This window comes from Microcaecilia unicolor, chromosome 11, assembly GCF_901765095.1.
Source record: "Microcaecilia unicolor chromosome 11, aMicUni1.1, whole genome shotgun sequence".
Lineage (NCBI taxonomy): Eukaryota > Metazoa > Chordata > Amphibia > Gymnophiona > Siphonopidae > Microcaecilia > Microcaecilia unicolor.
The window spans coordinates 66811457-66830266 of NC_044041.1; the positions used below are offsets into that span (position 1 = coordinate 66811457).

At 48.9% G+C, this 18810-nt stretch overlaps 1 protein-coding gene across 1 annotated transcript in view; it reads left to right on the forward strand.

Moving 5' to 3' along the window:
• The window catches only part of CIT (citron rho-interacting serine/threonine kinase), a 1023678-nt gene that overhangs the window by 922637 nt on the left and 82231 nt on the right, over positions 1-18810 (forward strand). Inside the window, 2 exon segments of the mRNA XM_030217566.1 lie at positions 8405-8483; positions 8576-8755. Coding sequence (XP_030073426.1) covers positions 8405-8483; positions 8576-8755 — 259 coding nt within the window.

The following is an 18810-nucleotide window of genomic DNA, read 5'->3' on the forward strand; positions in this document are numbered from 1 at the left end:
TTGACTGATGGCATCAGAAGGGCAGGAGTGACTGGGGTTCGCTCATACAAAGAATGTAGGTACTGGCAAGGGAGTGGGAGGGGGGATCCTTTGGGGGGGGTAGGGGGCTTGTTTAAGGGGAACCCAGATCAGGATAGAGGGCTTGATGGGAAGGGGGTTGCTTTGGATCAGGGTCTTGACTGGGGGGCCTGGCCTGGCCTGATGCTCCCAGGCAGTCAAATAACCCCAGCTAAAAGCTGGGGTTATTTTACTGTAATTTGAGGGCCATAATGCAACTTGCAGTGGGCACCTGGTGTTTACTGCAAGTCACATTATTGAATTTACATACTATTAATCTGCTTTACTTGCATTTGCATGTTTAGCATCTCATTATTTTGTAACCTCTGGTGTCTTAAATATTGCCGTATTACTGCAGCACAACCTGTGTTAGTGCTCTTTAAGTCATATTAAGGGGCGTATAACGTGATTTAAAGCCCTAATGTAGCTTGATAACTTCCCCCCTCAGTTAGGCTAATGCAGTTCTAATGCACACAAACAGGTATGGACAGTATATACTCCTATAAATCCATGTTGATTTTGTCCCATTAAACCATGCCTATCTATATGTAAAGTAATTTTGTTCTTTATGATAGTTTAAACCATTTTGCCCAGTCACTAACATCAAGCTCACTGGTCTGCAGTTTCCCATATCACCTGGAACTCTTTTTAAACATTGCTGTCCTGGAAGTTCTGGATTTCAGCTTTCTACCCAAAAGCCTAAATTTAGCTTCCAGAACCTCCCTTCCACACTTTATCATTGTTACCCACCTATGCCAAGACAGCCAGTTCTTCCTCAGTGCTGTCTAAAATCGTATCTAGATGAAATAAAAACAAAGAAATATGGCAGCAGATAAAGGCCAAATGACCCATCCAGTCTGACATTTGAGGTATTCCACTTTCGCACCAGTCAAGCAAGCTATGAAGTGATCCTCATGTCCATTAGCCACCCAACTGTCTACACACCTAACGATTGAAGTGCCAGCTGCAGCATCCATCCTAACCTATCCCTCCTGGGTATGTCCTTGAAGACACGTCCTCAGTGCAAGAGGATATTGCATAATCTGAAGGGTGCTTTAAAAAACAGTAGCATGCCATATAGAAGTCTGTTACCTCCTGAAGCCTATTGGCCCCACCAGAACTCCCATCCAGTTTCATAGCTGTCTTCACAGTTACACCTATTTCTAGGACCTTCCAAGAGCCCAAATCAGCTTATTCTCATCCTCTTCCAGGGTTCTCGGGGCCCACACTCACAAAAGACAAATACAGAAACTCCTTATAATCTGAACAGGTAAATTGTACTGATGCTGGCAATCAGAGCACTTCCATAGCTATGGGCACCATGTTGGAGACCCCCACCAGTAGACTGTTTACTTTGAACATTTAAGTGATGAATGTCAGTTGATGAAATTCAACAATCTATTTCAGAAATATACTAGCATTGCTACAGCGTTTGTAAAATAGATTGTTGAATTTTGCCCACCGATATTCAGTAGTTTTGGCCATACATCTGTTGCAGTTCTGTTTTATGCAGATCGGATATAACTTCAAAGAGGCTTAATTTCATTGTCCAAAGGTTACAACTTTGGGGAATCTCAGCAGTCAGCTCCTGATGAAGGCTGTCAAGCCGAAACACAGCCTGTGTTGAGTACACCTGTCTGGGATATGTGCATAAATATCAATCAATAAAGGAACTGGTTTTACAATATTTGATCATCTTGATGATTTACTACTTCCACTCCTGAGACTGGTTTGTCTGTGCTGTTTTGTGGAAGCTTTTGGTTTTCTCCTTTGTTTTCTTATTTATTTGTTTGATTTTATTCCATTTTATTTTAGAATGGTCTTTTTTGAGCTCATTTTCGAAGCAGATCGCCGGCCATCTTCCGACACAAATTGGGAGATGGCCGGCGATCTCCTGATCCCGGCCAAATCGGTATAATCGAAAGCTGATTTTGGCCGGCGCCAACTGCTTTTCATCGCGGAGCCGGCCAACCTTCAAGGCAGGGTACAGAAGGCGGGGTGAGGGCGTGGTTACAAGATGGCCGGCTTCACCCCATAATGAAAAAAAGATGGCCGGCTCAGACAAGCATTTTGCAGGCTGCACTTGGTCTATATATTTTTAGGTCCAAGTCACAAAAAAGTTCCCCAATTGACCAGATGACCACCGGAGGGAATCGGGGATCACCTCCCCTTACTCCCCCAGTGGTCACCAACCCCCTCCCACCCAAAAAAAATTTTAACAAACAAAACATTTTTTTGCCAGCCTCTATGCCAGCCTCAGATGTCATACCCAGCTCCCTGACAGCAGTATGCAGGTCCCTGAAGCAGTATTTAGTGGGTGCAGTGCACTTCAGGCAGGTGGACCCAGGCCCATCCCCCCCCCCCCCCCCACCTGTTACACTTGTGGTGGTTAATGTTGAGCCCTCCAAAACCCAATGCACCCACATGTTGGTGACCCCTTTCACCCCTCAGGGCTATGGTAATGGTGTAGAGTTGTGGGGAGTGGGATTTGGGGGGCTCAGCACCCAAGGTAAGGGAGCTATGCACCTGGCAGCTATTTTTTATTTTTAGAAGTGCCCCCTAGGGTGCCGGTTGGTGTCCTGGCATGTCAGGGGGGCCAGTGCACTACAAATGCTGGCTCCTCCCACGACCAAATGCCTTGCATTTCGCCGGGTTTGAGATGGCCGGGCCCGGTTTCTATTATGGCTGAAAACCGAAGCCGGCCATCTCTAAACCCGGCGATCTCAACATTTGACCTAAATATTGAGATTTAGCCGGCCCCAACCGTATTTCGAAAATACGGTTGGCTCCGCCCCTTTGCGGAGCCGGCCCCGAAGATGGCTGTCCATCTATTTGGGCGGCACCGTTCGATTATGCCCCTCCACGTGTTTGTTTTATTTTGAAAACTTTATATTTTTTTATTATGTTATTGCTTTGATTTTGTTTGTATTATTGATTTGAGTGAATTGGTTACATGAAAAGTTTTATTCCTTAGCATCAGCAGCAGATGAATCCAGGGACAGGTGGGTTGTCACCATCTACCAGTAGGTGGAGATAGCACTGATTTGAACTCTGTCTTATTGAACAGTATTCTCCTGGCATCTTCAGTATTCTCTAGCTATAGCTTCTGTTCCGGGGAACTGGTTCAGTAAGCTTGGAGATGTTAGGCTGTGCGGTGCCTACTTTAGGGGGTACACCTGGTGGTGCCAGGTCCCTCCCACAATACCCTCTCCAACCCTTCACCTTAGTCTCCTTCCTCACAACTCCTTTAAAAAAAAAAAAAAGCTCTGTATGGTGATTTGCACTGGCGGTGCTTCTGGGCTTCCTAGGAGAGTGGGAAGATTCCTCTCTTTGCAGCGCAGCCTTCCAGAGGCGCCTGGATACTAGCAACTGTGAGTCTGCATATTTCCTTCTAGGGAAGCACTAGCGCAGTTCAATGCACATCTATGGCAGCAGTTATAGTGAAACGCTGCTCCTGCTGTGGGCAGTGGAGAGCAGCATCAGGAGGCTGTCCGGGGGTGCTCGTCATCAAGGCTTGTCAGCACGATGGTAGATTTGGGCGAGTCTCTCTTTTTTTCCCTGCTCCTGCAATGTCGGTGGCCATTTTGGATTCCCACGCAACGAACACCGCGGCAGCGGGGAGTGCATTGCAAGGTCCCGAAAAGGTTTTGGAGGTGTTCTGCTTATGAATTTTGAGGACGGGACCCCTCCAGGTGGCGCAGGTGGCATGAAATTGGAGGTGCTTTTTTCCCCTGAACTTGTAGTGCTCTTGCACAGAGCTTTTCTCTTAAAAAGAGCACAGCCTCCTACTGAAACTGTCTTACAGCTGCCTGCGTTTCCTTTGGACCCTCCCTAGTTGTTGGTCATGGGTGAGTTGAAGCACCCTCGCTTGCCTCAAAGAGGGAGTCTCAAGCCCCCTTATCCCTGGTGCCGTCAGATAGGAATTTTTCTGCGCCTTTCCTCTCCTCACACAATTTAGAGGACTTAGAGGAGGGGAGCCAGTTGGGGAGGAGAATGATGATCAACAGCGTTCAGGGTGTTCCATAGGGAGGAACTCCCAACCTTTATTACAAAAGCTTTGCAGCTTTGAACATTGCAATCCCGGAGTCACAGTTGGCGCCAGCTAATCCGAAAATGGTGAGTACCCATAAGCCGCCCAGGACTTTTCCAGTCCATGAGGTGATGCAGGAGCTTATTTCTGTGCAGTGGAACACCCTAGAGGCTAGTCTCAGGGTGGCCAGGGCAGTGGCTCGCTTCTACCCAGTCGCTGCGGAGGAGCAGGAGCATTTGAAGTTGCCAAGAGTGGATGATTTGGTGGCGGCAGTCACTTAGAAGACTACGTTGCCGGTAGAGGGAGGCATAGTTCTCAAGGATATCCAGGACAACAAGCTGGAATCTACGTTGAAGGTTTCTTTTGAGGTTTCAGCATTGTCTCTGTGGGCGGCGGTCTGCAGCTCTTATGCATCCTGAGGTCTCTTTTGGGTTCAGCAGGCAGCAGATACCATGTTGGATGCCGGGGCTCTGACTCCCTCAGAGTTCCTGGATGTGGAGACTGGAGTGGCCTATTTAACAGACTCATTGTATGATCTGGTCCATGCATCGGCCAGGCAGTTGTCCCTTGATGTGGTATCCAGTCGCTTGCTATGGCTACGACATTGGGCTACAGATTCAGCTTCGAATAAGGGAAAGCTTCTGTTTAGGGAAGACTTGGAGAAACTGGTGGAAGGATCTCGGGTTTTCCAAGACACAGTGCCTGCCGGAGGACAAACTTCGTTCTGCAGGGAAGGCTGGACAGTCCAAGCTTCATTTCAGAGATAGTAGAAAATACTGACCAGGGCAACCCGGCTTTTCCCAATGTTTGAGTTATCAGCAGAAGCAATCCTTTTGTCAGGACAGGCCAACCAGAGGTGTTACTTCCAGAGCCCCCTCAGCCCCTAGGGCTTCCCAGTGATGGTGTACTGGCCACTCCATCCAACCCATAGAGGGATGGCTGTCTCTCTATTATGACAAGTGGGCCAGGATCCCGTCAGACCAGTGGGTTGTGGAGCTTATTTGAGACGGATACAAATTAGAGTTTTCCTCTCCCAATGTGTGAACAGGTGGCGGTGCAGGGCACATTGCAACAGTTACTACAGTTGCAGGCGATTGTTCCTGTTCCTCCCCAGGAATGGGGGATGGGTCGATATTTCATTTACTTCGTAGTTCCTAAAAAGGAAGGGTCTTTCCATCTGGTGTTGGACCTCAAGGGAGTCAACCACTGCCTCAATATTCAGCATTTTTGCATGGAGACCATACAGTTGGTGATTGCCACGGTCCAGCCCAGGGAGTTCCTCACAGCTTTGGACCTCTCGGAGGCATATCTGCATATTCCCATTTGGCAAGCCCATCGGTGCTTTCTGCGCTTTGCCATAGTGGGGCAGCATTTTCCGTTTCGAGCTGTCCCTTTCAGTCTGGCCACTGCACCTCACACCTTCGCCAAGGTCTTGGTGGTGGTGGCAGCCGCGGCATTGAGGAGGAAAGGGCATCCAGTTCACCCCTATCTGGATGATTGGCTAATCAGAGTGCTGTCCCGAAAAGAGAGTGTGACAGCGATGGCCAGGGTCATGCAGCTCTTACAATCTCTAGGTTGGGTTATCAACTTGCAAAAGCGTTGCCTGCAGCCATCACAGGCACTGGAGTATCTCAGTGTGTTGTTTGACACAGCACAGGGCAAGGTGTACTTGCCCCACCAGCAGCAGAGCAAATTATGCAGGTTATTCAGTTGATGCAGATTCCCGCCCCCAGGGTTTGGGATTATGTTCAGGTACTGGGTTCCTTGGTGGCAACATTGGAGTTTGTGCCGTGGGCTCAGGCACACATGAGGCCCCTTCAGCTCTCGCTTTTAAGCTGGTGTTTGCCAGTATCTCAGGATTACGAGCGATGCCTCCAATAGTTCCTGTTGGCCAGAAGCAGCTTGGCCTGGTGGCTGTGCCCTGCCACGCTGATTCGCAGGATGCCATTGACCGCTCCCTATTGGGTGGAGGTGACCACAGACACCAGTCTCTCTGGATTGGAGAGCGCATTGTCAGTCCCAGATGGCACAGGGCCTCTTGTCAGTGGCTGAGACTCAATGGTCAATCAATCGCATGGAGCTCCAGGTGGTCACTCCCTGGTGGAGGGAAACCCAGTGGAGGTGTTCTCAGACCAACATGATGGCGGTGGCTTACATCAATCGCCAGGAGGGCACTTGAAGCAACGCACTAATGCACGAAGCAAACTTGCTTGTAGTTTGGGCAGAGTGGCATGTGTCACAGATGTCGGTGGCCCACATAGCGGGGACTCAGAATGTTACAACCAACTTCCTTAGTCGCCACGGGGGAGTGGCAACTCTCTGAGGCAGCCTTCCAATTAATTGTGCAGAAATGGAGAAGTCTAATGATAAACCTGATGGCGACACACCACAATGCGAAGGCACCCAGTTCAGCAGAAGAAGGGACTTCGGGTCAGAAGGCATTGACGCCCTGCTTCAGCTTTAGCCAAAGTTTGTCCTTCTCTACATCTTTCCCTCTTGGCCACTGATCAGTCGAATTCTCCATCACATGCGGCTTCATCTGGGCTGGGTGCTGTTAATTGTGCTAGATTGGCCACGGTATGCAGATCTGGTGTCTCTGTTAGTAGATCAGCCCCTCCATCTGCCGGTGACACCAGGGCTCCTCTATCATGGGCCTCTGGTGATAGAAGATCCCTCCCCCTTTGGTCTTATGGGTTGGCCCTTGAGTGGTTGAGGAGGAAGGGGTACTCTAATGAAGTGATTGCAGTATTGCTGCAAGCGAAGAAGAGATCTACTTCGACAGCTTACACATGAGTTTGGGGTCTTGAGGCTTTTTGTTCCGCCAGAGCATAGTCTCCTATCCAGGCTACCCTGTTGCAGATCCTGTCCTCCTTGCATGAGGGTTTTTCGAATTGATTGGCAATGAGCTCTTTGCGCATGCAAGTAGCGGCTCTTGCTTGTTATCACGGCTGGATAGCAGGGTTTTCCCTGGCTTCCCATCCGAATGTGGTCTGGTTCATTAAAGGGGGGACACGGCTTTGTCCTTCTCTTATGCATCTGGCTCCAGCGTTGAACCTTAATTTAGTACTTCATGCCTTACATGGGGCAACTTTTGAGCCTTTGCAGAAGGCCACGCTTAAGGATCTCTCTTTGAAATCTGTGTTTTTGGTTGCTCCTCGCGTCTGCTAGGTGGGTGTCAGAGGTCCAGGCTCTCCCCTGAGGGAGCCGTTTTTGTTTTTTTCCGAGGCGGGAGTCATAATGTGTACTGTGCCCTCTTTTCTCCCAAAAGTGGTATCAGCCTTTCATCTTAACCAGCCGTTGTTTTTGCCTTCATTTCACAGGGTCCAGTATCCGGAAGATTTTCCCCGGCTGCATTTGCTAGATGTGTGGCATGTCCTGTTGCAGTATTTGAAGGTAACAAATGCATTTCATTGTTCAGATCATCTTTTTGTGCTATGTTCGGGGCCTCGCAAGGGTCACGCAGCTTCTAAGGCAATGATTTCTTGTTGGGTTAAAGAGGCTCTCTCCTCATCTCATGTTCTGGAGGGTCGCATGCTGCCAGCAAGGCTTTAGGCGCTGATGAAGTTGTGGGCGGAGTTGCATCTGTTGGAGCTTGAGGAGAATTGTAGGGCGGCGACTTGGTCATCATCGCTTTCTTTTGTCAAACATTATTGGGTGGACGTGGCCGCTCGTCTTTGGAGCTTCCATTTTGGCGGCGGGAGTTTTGGCTCCCCACCTGGTTTAGGTACTGCTTTTATATATCCCACCTGTCACTGGATTCATCTGCTGCTGACGTTAAGGATCAAAAAATGTTATCGTACATGATAATTTTCTTTCCATTAGCCACAGCAGATAAATCGAGATTGCCACCCTGAGCCGAACAGACAGTGGCTGGGGGGAGTGGGTGTCTTCGGAGGGGCGTGCTGCAAGGGGTTTGGTTTAGTATCATTGTTGTGGTTTAGTTTCAGGTTTGTTTCTGTCAACTATTGGGGAGTTGTTCTAGAGTTGTCTCCTTTGCTTGTTACGAGATACACTGAGGATGTCAGGAGCATACCGTCTAATAAGACAGAGTTCAAATCAGTGCTCTCTATCTCCACCTGCTGGTAGATGGTCACAATGCACCTGTCCCTTGATTTGTCAGCTGCGACTAAAGGAAAGAAAATTGTATGGTAAGATAAAATTTTTCAATATAAATATTGTGCTCCACTTTTGTAAAGGCAGAATAAAAACAAACAATAGTGCAGATAGCTGACTGTATTGAATATTGTCTTACAGCAGTATTTCCTGTAAAGCTGAATTACTAAACTTGTTCTTTATATGGCCATTCTCATATTTCAGCATACAGAGATCCCTACCTATTTGTGACTCATTTCAATTCCCTGGAAGTGATTGAAATACAGGGACGTACAGCTTTAGGGTAAGCCTGTATTCATTATCCTATGGCAATGTGCTATATGGAAAATACTGAAAAAAGTAAGTTAGTTCTACTTTTTGTTCTTTGTCTTTCAGCGCTCCAGCTCGAGCCCATCTGGATATCCCAAGCCCTCGATACCTAGGACCAGCAATTTCTTCTGGAGCTATTTATTTGGCATCAGTTTATCAGGACAAATTGAGGGTGATCTGCTGCAAGGGCAACTTAGTAAAAGAGTCCAATACTGAGCACCACCGTGTCCCCTCTACTACACGCAGGTATAACAGTGTTTTAAAGCTTTGTGCATGCTTGCAAGATATGGTCGTCATAATTCTTGTAGCTAGTGCTAGGCCTGTTAATATGGAAAACAGTGTACTAAGCTGCTTGAACAAGGCATGTAATCCTGACTGAGTTGAAGAATATGGTTGCAGTTGACACCTGATAAATACCAAAATGGTCTATCCAGTCTGCCCAGTCTAGATTCTACCTTTTTGGTAGATGTCCATATAAAATTCCCAAATATAACCCAACACCAGCTGCCCTCTTACCCATGTCCTCCAGCCAAACCTTTACCTCTCTTATACCTATCCTAAGCATGCCTAAAATCCATAATAGCATTATCCTCCCCTAGCTTTTTTTGGAGGAAATCATACATGATTGTTTTGGCTTGTAACTGCTGCTCCAGGCAGATTACCTAAATGTGCTCGATTTCCATCTTCTAATGTTGTTCCTCAGGTTTGTCCTCTCCTTTATGGTATACTTGTTTAGGTCGTTTGCCTAGGCCTCTGGTTTAGGTCTGCTACATGTTACCAGAGCTTAATTTGTAGACAAAAAAGAAGTGGAACTGTGAAGCCAGAGGAGGGAGCAGGCGGGCCAGAGGCAAAAGCAAGAGATATGAATTATGGAGCAGAATGACTGTTCTCTGCTCTTCTCCAGCTTCATCCCTTCCCCTCCTTTTCCCAGCCTAGAAGAGAGGGGCCAGAGCAGAACAACCCTGCTGCCTTGGAATCTGAAAAGAGATGGAGAAACTGCATTCCAGGCTGTTACCCAGGAAATTGAGCTCTGTGTGTTACTAATGACTCTTGGGCCAGTGTCAGAGAAAGGATGTTGGACTAGATGACCCACAGATATGATCTAATTTGATCATAAAAATTGCCATTCTGGGTCAAATCAAGGGTCATCTAACAATGGGAAATTCAGGTCACAAATACATGGCAAGATCCCAAAAAGAGCTAGATTCTGTGCTGCTTACCTTATGCATAAGCAGTGGCTTTCCACAAGTCTACCTTAATTGATCATGGACTTTTTTTCTCCAGGGACTTTTCTCCAAAAATTATTTAAATACAGATATACTGCTTTTGCCACATACTCTGGCAACTAATTCCAGAGCATATCTGCAATGAATGGAAAAAAGTGTTCTATTATTTGTTTAAATGTACTACTAAACTTCATAGCATGTCCCTGAGTCTTTGTACTTCTTGAAAGAGTAAACAATCTATTCCACTCCACTCATGGTTTTATAGGCTGCTATGATATCTCCCCTCAGCTGACTCTTCTCCAAGCTGAAGAGCTCTAATTTCTTCACATGGGAATCATTCCATCTTATTTTTCATTTTTGTTACCCTTCTCTTTAACTTTTCTAATTCTACGTTAATCTTTTTTGAGATGCAACAACAGGAACTACAAATAGTACTCAAGGTATGGTCGTACCATGGAGCAACAGAAGTATTATGATACTCTCTGTTTTATTCACCACTCCTTTCCTAATAATTCCTAATATTCTATTTCCTTTTTTGGCTGCTGTTGCTGCACACTGAGCTGAGGATTTCTATATATTGTCCATGATTAACCCTAGATCCTTTTCTTAGCTACTGACTCCTAATGTAAAATCTAGCATTATGTAGTTACATGCATCACTTTGCACTTGTCAAAATTAAATTTCATCTGCCACGTGGATGCCCAGTTTTACAAAGTCTTTCTGCAGTTTCTCACAATCCCTCTTTTGATTTAACAATTTTGAATAATTTTGTGTCAATAGCAGATTCTCCGAGGACAAGCAGGCTGCTTGTTCTCACTGATGGGTGACGTCCACGGCAGCCCCTCCAATCGGAATCTTCACTAGCAAAGTCCTTTGCTAGCCCTCGCGCGCCCGCGCGCACCGCGCATGCGTAGCCGTCTTCCCGCCCGAAACCGGCTCGAGCCGGCCAGTCTTCTTTTGTCCGCACTCGGTATGGTCGTGTTTTCGCCATGTCGAGCCCCGGAAAGTCGACCTCGCGCGTCCTTTATTCTTTGACGTGTGTTTTTCTTCGGAAAATCTTAAAAAAATTGTTGGGAAGTGCTCCGGAAGCCCCCTCGGGTTTCGTTGCCCCTTCCCATATTTTCAGACTTTGCCCCGGTAAGTTTTCTTTCGTTGTCGGGGTAGGCCTCTTTTCGGCCTCGGTCGAGATTTTTCTCCCTCAAAGTTTTGGTGCTCTTTTTCGTCATTTCGGATTTTGATTTCGCCGGCGTGATTTTTCCGCCCATGACATCGAAGCCTTCCAGCGGCTTCAAGAAGTGCACCCAGTGCGCCCGGATTATCTCGCTCACTGACAGGCACGCGTCGTGTCTTCGGTGTCTGGGGGCCGAGCACCGCCCTCAGGCCTGTAGTCTGTGTTCCCTTTTACAAAGGCGGACTCAGGTAGCGAGATTGGCCCAGTGGAATGTTTTGTTCTCGGGCTCTTCGTCGGCATCGGCACCGAGGGTATCGAGTGCATCGACGTCTTCAGCGTCCAGAGCTTCATCCTCGGCCGCCAGTGCATCGAGTGCATCGAGGCATCGGCCCTCTGCATCGGCGCCGGGACATCGGATAGCTGCATCGACGTCGGTGGTACCGGGACCTCGTCTGCTGATGTCGTCGGACGGTGGTGCATCGTCGGGAGTGCAGGTGAGGGCTGTCCATTCCCCTGCTGGTGGCGGTGAGCCTTCGGGTGGGTCTCCTCCTACCCTGAGGGCTCCTGCGGTACAGCCCCCCCGAGACCGACCTCCTTCGGCCTCGGCCCCGAGGAAGCGACGGCTGGATTCTACGTCCTCCTCGTCGGTGCCGGGGAGCTCCGGTGACATGCTTCGGAAGAAGTCGAAGAAGCATCGACACCGGTCTCCTCCCCGCGTCGGCACCGAGAGCTCTGGGTCGCCGAGGGAGTCGGCACCCAGCAGGCATCGGCACCGAGAGGACCGCTCACCCTCTGTTCAGGAGGTGTCAATGCGCTCCACTCTGGACAGCCCGGAACAGCCTCCTCGCCCGGAACAGGTTCTGACGTCGACGCCTGCATCGACCTCTCTGCCTTTCTCTGCAGCCGCTCTGAACGAGAGCCTCCGGGCCGTTCTCCCAGAGATTCTGGGAGAGCTGTTGCGCCCTACCCCTCCGGTACCGGCGGTGCTTGCGCCTCCGGTACCGTCGAGCGTGGCGCCGGCTGGCCCATCGCCCGGGGTGAGGTCCCCGACGTCGGTACCGCGTGCGGTGCCGACTGCGGCCACCTCCCAGGAGGGCTCCCCGACTACGTCGGCGGAGGGAGCTTCGCCGATGCGGGCGAGGGAGTCTACCTCTCGACGCCCCCATCGACGTGGTTCCACGGAGTCGAGCCGGGCGAGGTTGCAGACACAGGTTCGTGAACTTGTGTCTGACACCGAAGGTGAGGCCTCGTGGGAGGAAGAGGAGGACCCCAGATATTTCTCTGATGAGGAGTCTGAGGGTCTTCCTTCTGATCCCACTCCCTCTCCTGAAAGACAGCTTTCTCCTCCTGAGAGTCTGTCTTTCGCTTCCTTTGTCCGGGAGATGTCTACGGCCATCCCCTTCCCGGTGGTTGTGGAGGACGAGCCCAGGGCTGAAATGTTTGAGCTCCTGGACTATCCTTCTCCACCTAAGGAAGCGTCCACTGTTCCCTTGCACCATGTCCTAAAAAAGACATTGCTTGCGAACTGGACAAAACCTCTAACTAATCCCCACATTCCCAAGAAGATCGAGTCCCAGTACCGGATCCATGGGGACCCAGAGCTGATGCGCACTCAGTTGCCTCACGACTGGAGTTGTGGATTTGGCCCTAAAGAAGGCTAAGAGTTCTAGGGAGCATGCTTCGGCGCCCCCGGGCAAAGACCCTAGAACCTTAGACTCCTTTGGGAGGAAGGCCTACCATTCTTCTATGCTCGTGGCCAAAATCCAGTCTTACCAGCTCTACACGAGCATACACATGCGGAACAATGTGCGGCAGTTGGCGGGCTTGGTTGATGCTCTTCCCCCTGAGCAAGCCAAGCCTTTTCAGGAGGTGGTCAGGCAGCTGAAGGCGTGCAGAAAATTCCTGGCCAGAGGGGTGTATGACACCTTTGATGTTGCGTCCAAGGCCGCTGCTCAAGGTGTGGTGATGCGCAGGCTTTCATGGCTGCGTGCCGCCGACCTGGAGAATAGACTCCAGCAGCAGATTGCGGACTCGCCTTGCCGTGCGGACAACATTTTTGGAGAGAAAGTCGAACAGGTGGTAGAGCATCTCCACCAGCGGGACACCGCATTCGACAAGTTCTCCCGCCGGCAGCCTTCAGCATCTACCTCTACAGGTAGAAGATTTTTCGGGGGAAGGAAGACTGTTCCCTACGCTTCTGGCAAGCGTAGGTACAATCCTCCTTCTCGACAGCCTGCGGCCCAGGCTAAGCCCCAGCGCGCTCGCTCTCGTCAGCAGCGTGCGCCTCAGCAAGGCCCCTCGGCTCCCCAGCAAAAGCAAGGGGCGAGCTTTTGACTGGCTCCAGCAGAGCATAGCCGACATCCAAGTGTCAGTGCCGGGCGACCTGCCAGTCGGAGGGAGGTTGAAAGCTTTTCACCAAAGGTGACCTCTCATAACCTCCGATCAGTGGGTTCTTCAAATAGTCCGGCAAGGATACACCCTCAATTTGGCTTCAAAACCTCCAAATTGTCCACCGGGAGCTCAGTCTTACAGCTTGCAGCACAAGCAGGTACTTGCAGAGGAACTCTCCGCCCTTCTCAGCGCCAATGCGGTCGAGCCCGTGCCATCCGGGCAAGAAGGGCTGGGATTCTATTCCAGGTACTTCCTTGTGGAAAAGAAAACAGGGGGGATGCGTCCCATCCTAGACCTAAGGGCCCTGAACAAATATCTCGTAAAAGAAAAGTTCAGGATGCTTTCCCTGGGCACCCTTCTTCCCATGATTCAGGAAAAAGATTGGCTATGCTCTCTGGACTTGAAGGACGCCTATACGCACATCCCGATACTGCCAGCTCACAGACAGTATCTGCGATTTCAGCTGGGCACACGTCACTTCCAGTACTATGTGCTACCCTTTGGGCTCGCCTCTGCGCCCAGGGTGTTTACAAAGTGCTTGGCTGTGGTAGCAGCGGCACTTCGCAGGCTGGGGGTGCACGTGTTCCCATATCTCGACGATTGGCTGGTGAAGAACACATCCGAGGCAGGAGCCCTGCAGTCCATGCAGATGACTATTCGCCTCCTGGAGCTACTGGGGTTTGTGATAAATTATCCAAAGTCCCATCTTCTCCCAGTGCAGAAACTCGAATTCATAGGAGCTCTGCTGGATTCTCGGACGGCTCGCGCCTATCTCCCAGAGACGAGAGCCAACAACTTGTTGTCCCTCGTCTCGCGGGTGCGAGCGTCCCAGCAGATCACAGCTCGGCAGATGTTGAGATTGCTGGGCCACATGGCCTCCACAGTTCATGTGACTCCCATGGCCCGCCTTCACATGAGATCTGCTCAATGGACCCTAGCCTCCCAGTGGTATCAGGCTGCGGGGGGTCTAGAGGACGTGATCCACCTGTCCACGAGTTTTCTCAAATCCCTGTATTGGTGGACGATTTGGTCCAATTTGACTCTGGGACGTCCTTTCCAAATTCCTCAGCCACAAAAAGTGCTGACCACGGATGCGTCTCTCCTGGGGTGGGGAGCTCATGTCGATGGGCTCCACACTCAAGGAAGCTGGTCCCTCCAGGAACGCGATCTGCAGATCAATCTTCTGGAGTTACGAGCGATCTGGAACGCTCTGAAGGCTTTCAGAGATCGGCTGTCCCACCAAATTATCCAAATTCAGACAGACAACCAGGTTGCCATGTATTACGTCAACAAGCAGGGGGGCACCGGATCTCGCCCCCTGTGTCAGGAAGCCGTCAGCATGTGGCTCTGGGCTCGCCGTCACGGCATGGTGCTCCAAGCCACATACCTGGCAGGCGTAAACAACAGTCTGGCCGACAGGTTGAGCAGGATTATGCAACCTCACGAGTGGTCGCTCAATTCTCGTGTAGTGCGACAGATCTTCCAGGTGTGGGGCACCCCCTTGGTAGATCTCTTTGCATCTCGAGCCAACCACAAGGTCCCTCAGTTCTGTTCCAGGCTTCAGGCCCACGGCAGACTGGCATCGGATGCCTTCCTCCTGGACTGGGGGGAGGGTCTGCTGTATGCTTATCCTCCCATACCTCTGGTGGGGAAGACTTTGTTGAAACTCAAGCAAGACCGAGGCACCATGATTCTGATTGCTCCTTTTTGGCCGCGTCAGATCTGGTTCCCTCTTCTTCTGGAGTTGTCCTCCGAAGAACCGTGGAGATTGGAGTGTTTTCCGACCCTCATCACACAGGACGAAGGGGCGCTTCTGCATCCCAACCTCCGGTCCCTGGCTCTCACGGCCTGGATGTTGAGAGCGTAGACTTTGCCTCTTTGGGTCTGTCAGAGGGTGTCTCCCGCATCTTGCTTGCTTCCAGGAAAGATTCCACTAAGAGGAGTTACTTCTTTCTATGGAGGAGGTTTGCCGTCTGGTGTGACAGCAAGGCCCTAGATCCTCGCTCTTGTCCTACACAGACCCTGCTTGAATACCTTCTGCACTTGTCTGAGTCTGGTCTCAAGACCAACTCTGTAAGGGTTCACCTTAGTGCAATCAGTGCATACCATTACCGTGTGGAAGGTAAGCCGATCTCAGGACAGCCTTTAGTTGTTCGCTTCATGAGAGGTTTGCTTTTGTCAAAGCCCCCTGTCAAGCCTCCTACAGTGTCATGGGATCTCAATGTCGTTCTCACCCAGCTGATGAAACCTCCTTTTGAGCCACTGAATTCCTGCCTTCTGAAGTACTTGACCTGGAAGGTCATTTTCTTGGTGGCAGTTACTTCAGCTCGTAGAGTCAGTGAGCTTCAGGCCCTGGTAGCCCAGGCCCCTTACACCAAATTTCATCATAACAGAGTAGTCCTCCGCACTCACCCTAAGTTTCTGCCAAAGGTTGTGTCGGAGTTCCATCTGAACCAGTCAATTGTCTTGCCAACATTCTTTCCCCGTCCTCATTCCTGCCCTGCTGAACGCCAGCTGCACACATTGGACTGCAAGAGAGCATTGGCCTTCTATCTGGAGCGGACACAGCCCAACAGACAGTCCGCCCAATTGTTTGTTTCTTTTGATCCCAATAGGAGGGGAGTGGCTGTAGGGAAACGCACCATATCCAATTGGCTAGCAGATTGCATTTCCTTCACTTACGCCCAGGCTGGGCTGGCTCTTGAGGGTCATGTCACGGCTCATAATGTTAGAGCCATGGCTGCGTCGGTAGCCCACTTGAAGTCAGCCACCATTGAAGAGATTTGCAAAGCTGCGACGTGGTCATCTGTCCACACATTCACATCTCATTACTGCCTGCAGCAGGATACCCGACGCGACAGTCGGTTCGGGCAGTCAGTTCTTCAGAACCTGTTTGGGCTTTAGGATCCAACTCCACCCCCCGAGGGCCCTGTTTGTTCTGTTCCAGGCTGCACTCTCAGTTAGTTGGTAAATTTTTTTAGGTCAATCTCAGTTATGTCCTCGCCGTTGCGAGGCCCAATTGACCATGGTTGTTGTTTTGAGTGAGCCTGGGGGCTAGGGATACCCCATCAGTGAGAACAAGCAGCCTGCTTGTCCTCGGAGAAAGCGAATGCTACATACCTGTAGAAGGTATTCTCCGAGGACAGCAGGCTGATTGTTCTTACAAACCCGCCCGCCTCCCCTTTGGAGTTGTGTCTTCCCTTGTATTGTCTTGCTACATACTGGACTGGCCGGCTTGAGCCGGTTTCGGGCGGGAAGACGGCCGCGCATGCGCGCGGGCGCGCGAGGGCTAGCAAAGGACTTTGCTAGTGAAGATTCCGATTGGAGGGGCTGCCGTGGACGTCACCCATCAGTGAGAACAATCAGCCTGCTGTCCTCGGAGAATACCTTCTACAGGTATGTAGCATTCGCTTTTGGTCACCTGACTTGTTCCCATTTTCAGATCATTTACAAATATATAAAATGTACTGGTCCCTTTATAAATCCCCATTGGCTTGTCCCATTAAACCATGTCTATCTTTATAATGGTTCCCACCATTTTCCCCAACATTAATCTCAGACTCATTGGTCTCTAGTTTTTTGGATCATGCCTGGAACTGTTTATAAAATTGTGGTACATTAGCCACTCCTTCAATCTTCAGGTCCCATAGACAAATTTAATGAGAAGTTAGAAATTACTATAGTAGATCTGCAATTTCATTTTTGAGTTCTTTCAGTATTCTGAAGTGTATACCATCTGGTCCAGGTGATTTGTTATTCTTTAATTTGTTAATAATACATCTTCTAAGTTAACTGAGATGTCTTTCAATTCATCACCATTAAATACTACTTCTGGCATGTGTAGCTACATTTCATCTTTCTCAGGGAAAACTCAAGCAAAGAATTCTGCTATAGCTTTGTCCGTACTGATTGCCCCTTTTAGTCCTCAATCATCTAATGGTCCGACTGACACCTTCACAGTTTTCTTTCTTCAAAAATACCTTTAAAAGAGTTTATTATGAGATTTTACCTCTGCAGAAAACTTCATTTCAGATTCTCTTTTTGTCTTCCTCATCGGTGCTTTGCATCTAATTTGCCAGTATTTATGCCATTTCCTGTTTTCTTCATTTAGATCCATTTTCCATTTTTTTGTAAGATGTCTATAAGGAAAAATTATGTTTTACCTGATAACTTTCTTTCCTTTAGTCCTATCAGACCAGTGGGTTATGTCCATCTATCAACGGATGGTAACAGAGGAAAAAAATAGTCCTCAAATGACTTGCCTCTTAAGCGTATTATGCAGCATAGAATGTTCAGTATTTCAAATTGCCAAGCAGTGATGCTCAAAATCCGCCTGATGGCCAATATAGAAACTTTGAGACCAAATGTTCCAGTCAGGTCATAACCTTACCAGCCAGTGTAACATTTACTCTGCTGCTTTCAGGCAGATATTTCACTGAGTCAGGAGACATACAATAGGTTAGGAAAACTTAAAAGTAGAATCAATGATATCTGAAAAATATAGCTTGTAACCAAAATAAAATTAATCAAGCAGGGAGGGATTCTGGACTGGTCTGACAGAATTAAAAGAAAGAAAGTTATCAGGTAAGACATAACTTTTTCTTCCTTAGCATCCTATCAGACCAGTGGGATGTAGCAAACCAGTGTCCCTAACATAGAGCTTGACTAAAGATTGAAACATTTAAAAAAGAGATTTTGCAAATAAACGCATCATTAATCTCCCCAGTCAAAATATGAAATAACTGACAGAGAGAGAGAAACTGGAATAGCCAGCAGTACCCAGTAGAAGACCAATCAGAAAGGCCCTTGAAAGCAAAAGGTATGGAAGAGGAGAAGAAAATGAGTCCCATGTTAAGTAGGAATAATAGAAAATAGCATTGATAGACCATGGAAAAAATGTGTAAAGCAAAAAACAAACCAACTGGTATTTTTCCTGAATGGGTCTTTGAAGGCAACAGCCTAATACCAAATCACACCTATAAAGGGAATATTGTAACTACAGTGGAAGTCCTGGAGGAGTGGAATATACAGAGAAGGGAATATAAGAAGAAAGCTAACAGGGGCTGAAAAAACATCATGCTTCCCTGTCTATGTATGGGACAACCAAGGAAAATCCAGAAGCAAATTGAAGAATCACCCTTTGCTGAGAGTAAAGAAGGAAGACCAATGAGAATAGCTGTTGACTGGCCTGGTGCCAAAGAGTGCCCTATTCAGACATGAAAATCCAAATGGCATTAAAAAAGCAAGAAGAGAGCATATCCTGAAACATGAGACACTCAGAAAGGACAACCAAGGATGAGAGCCAGTTAGTCTCAGAATAAAACCACAATATTAGAGGCTTCCTAATGTTGTGTAACAGCAGTGTCTAATGTCAGTGCTATCGAGTTAGCTGCACAAAACAGCTAGACTGTGGAATCGCACAAAGTAGGTGGCTTGTATATAGCCTAAGCCATATGGGTGACAAGAGAAACTGTATTAAATAGTGAGGCATCTAGTCAGCCACCAGAACCAGA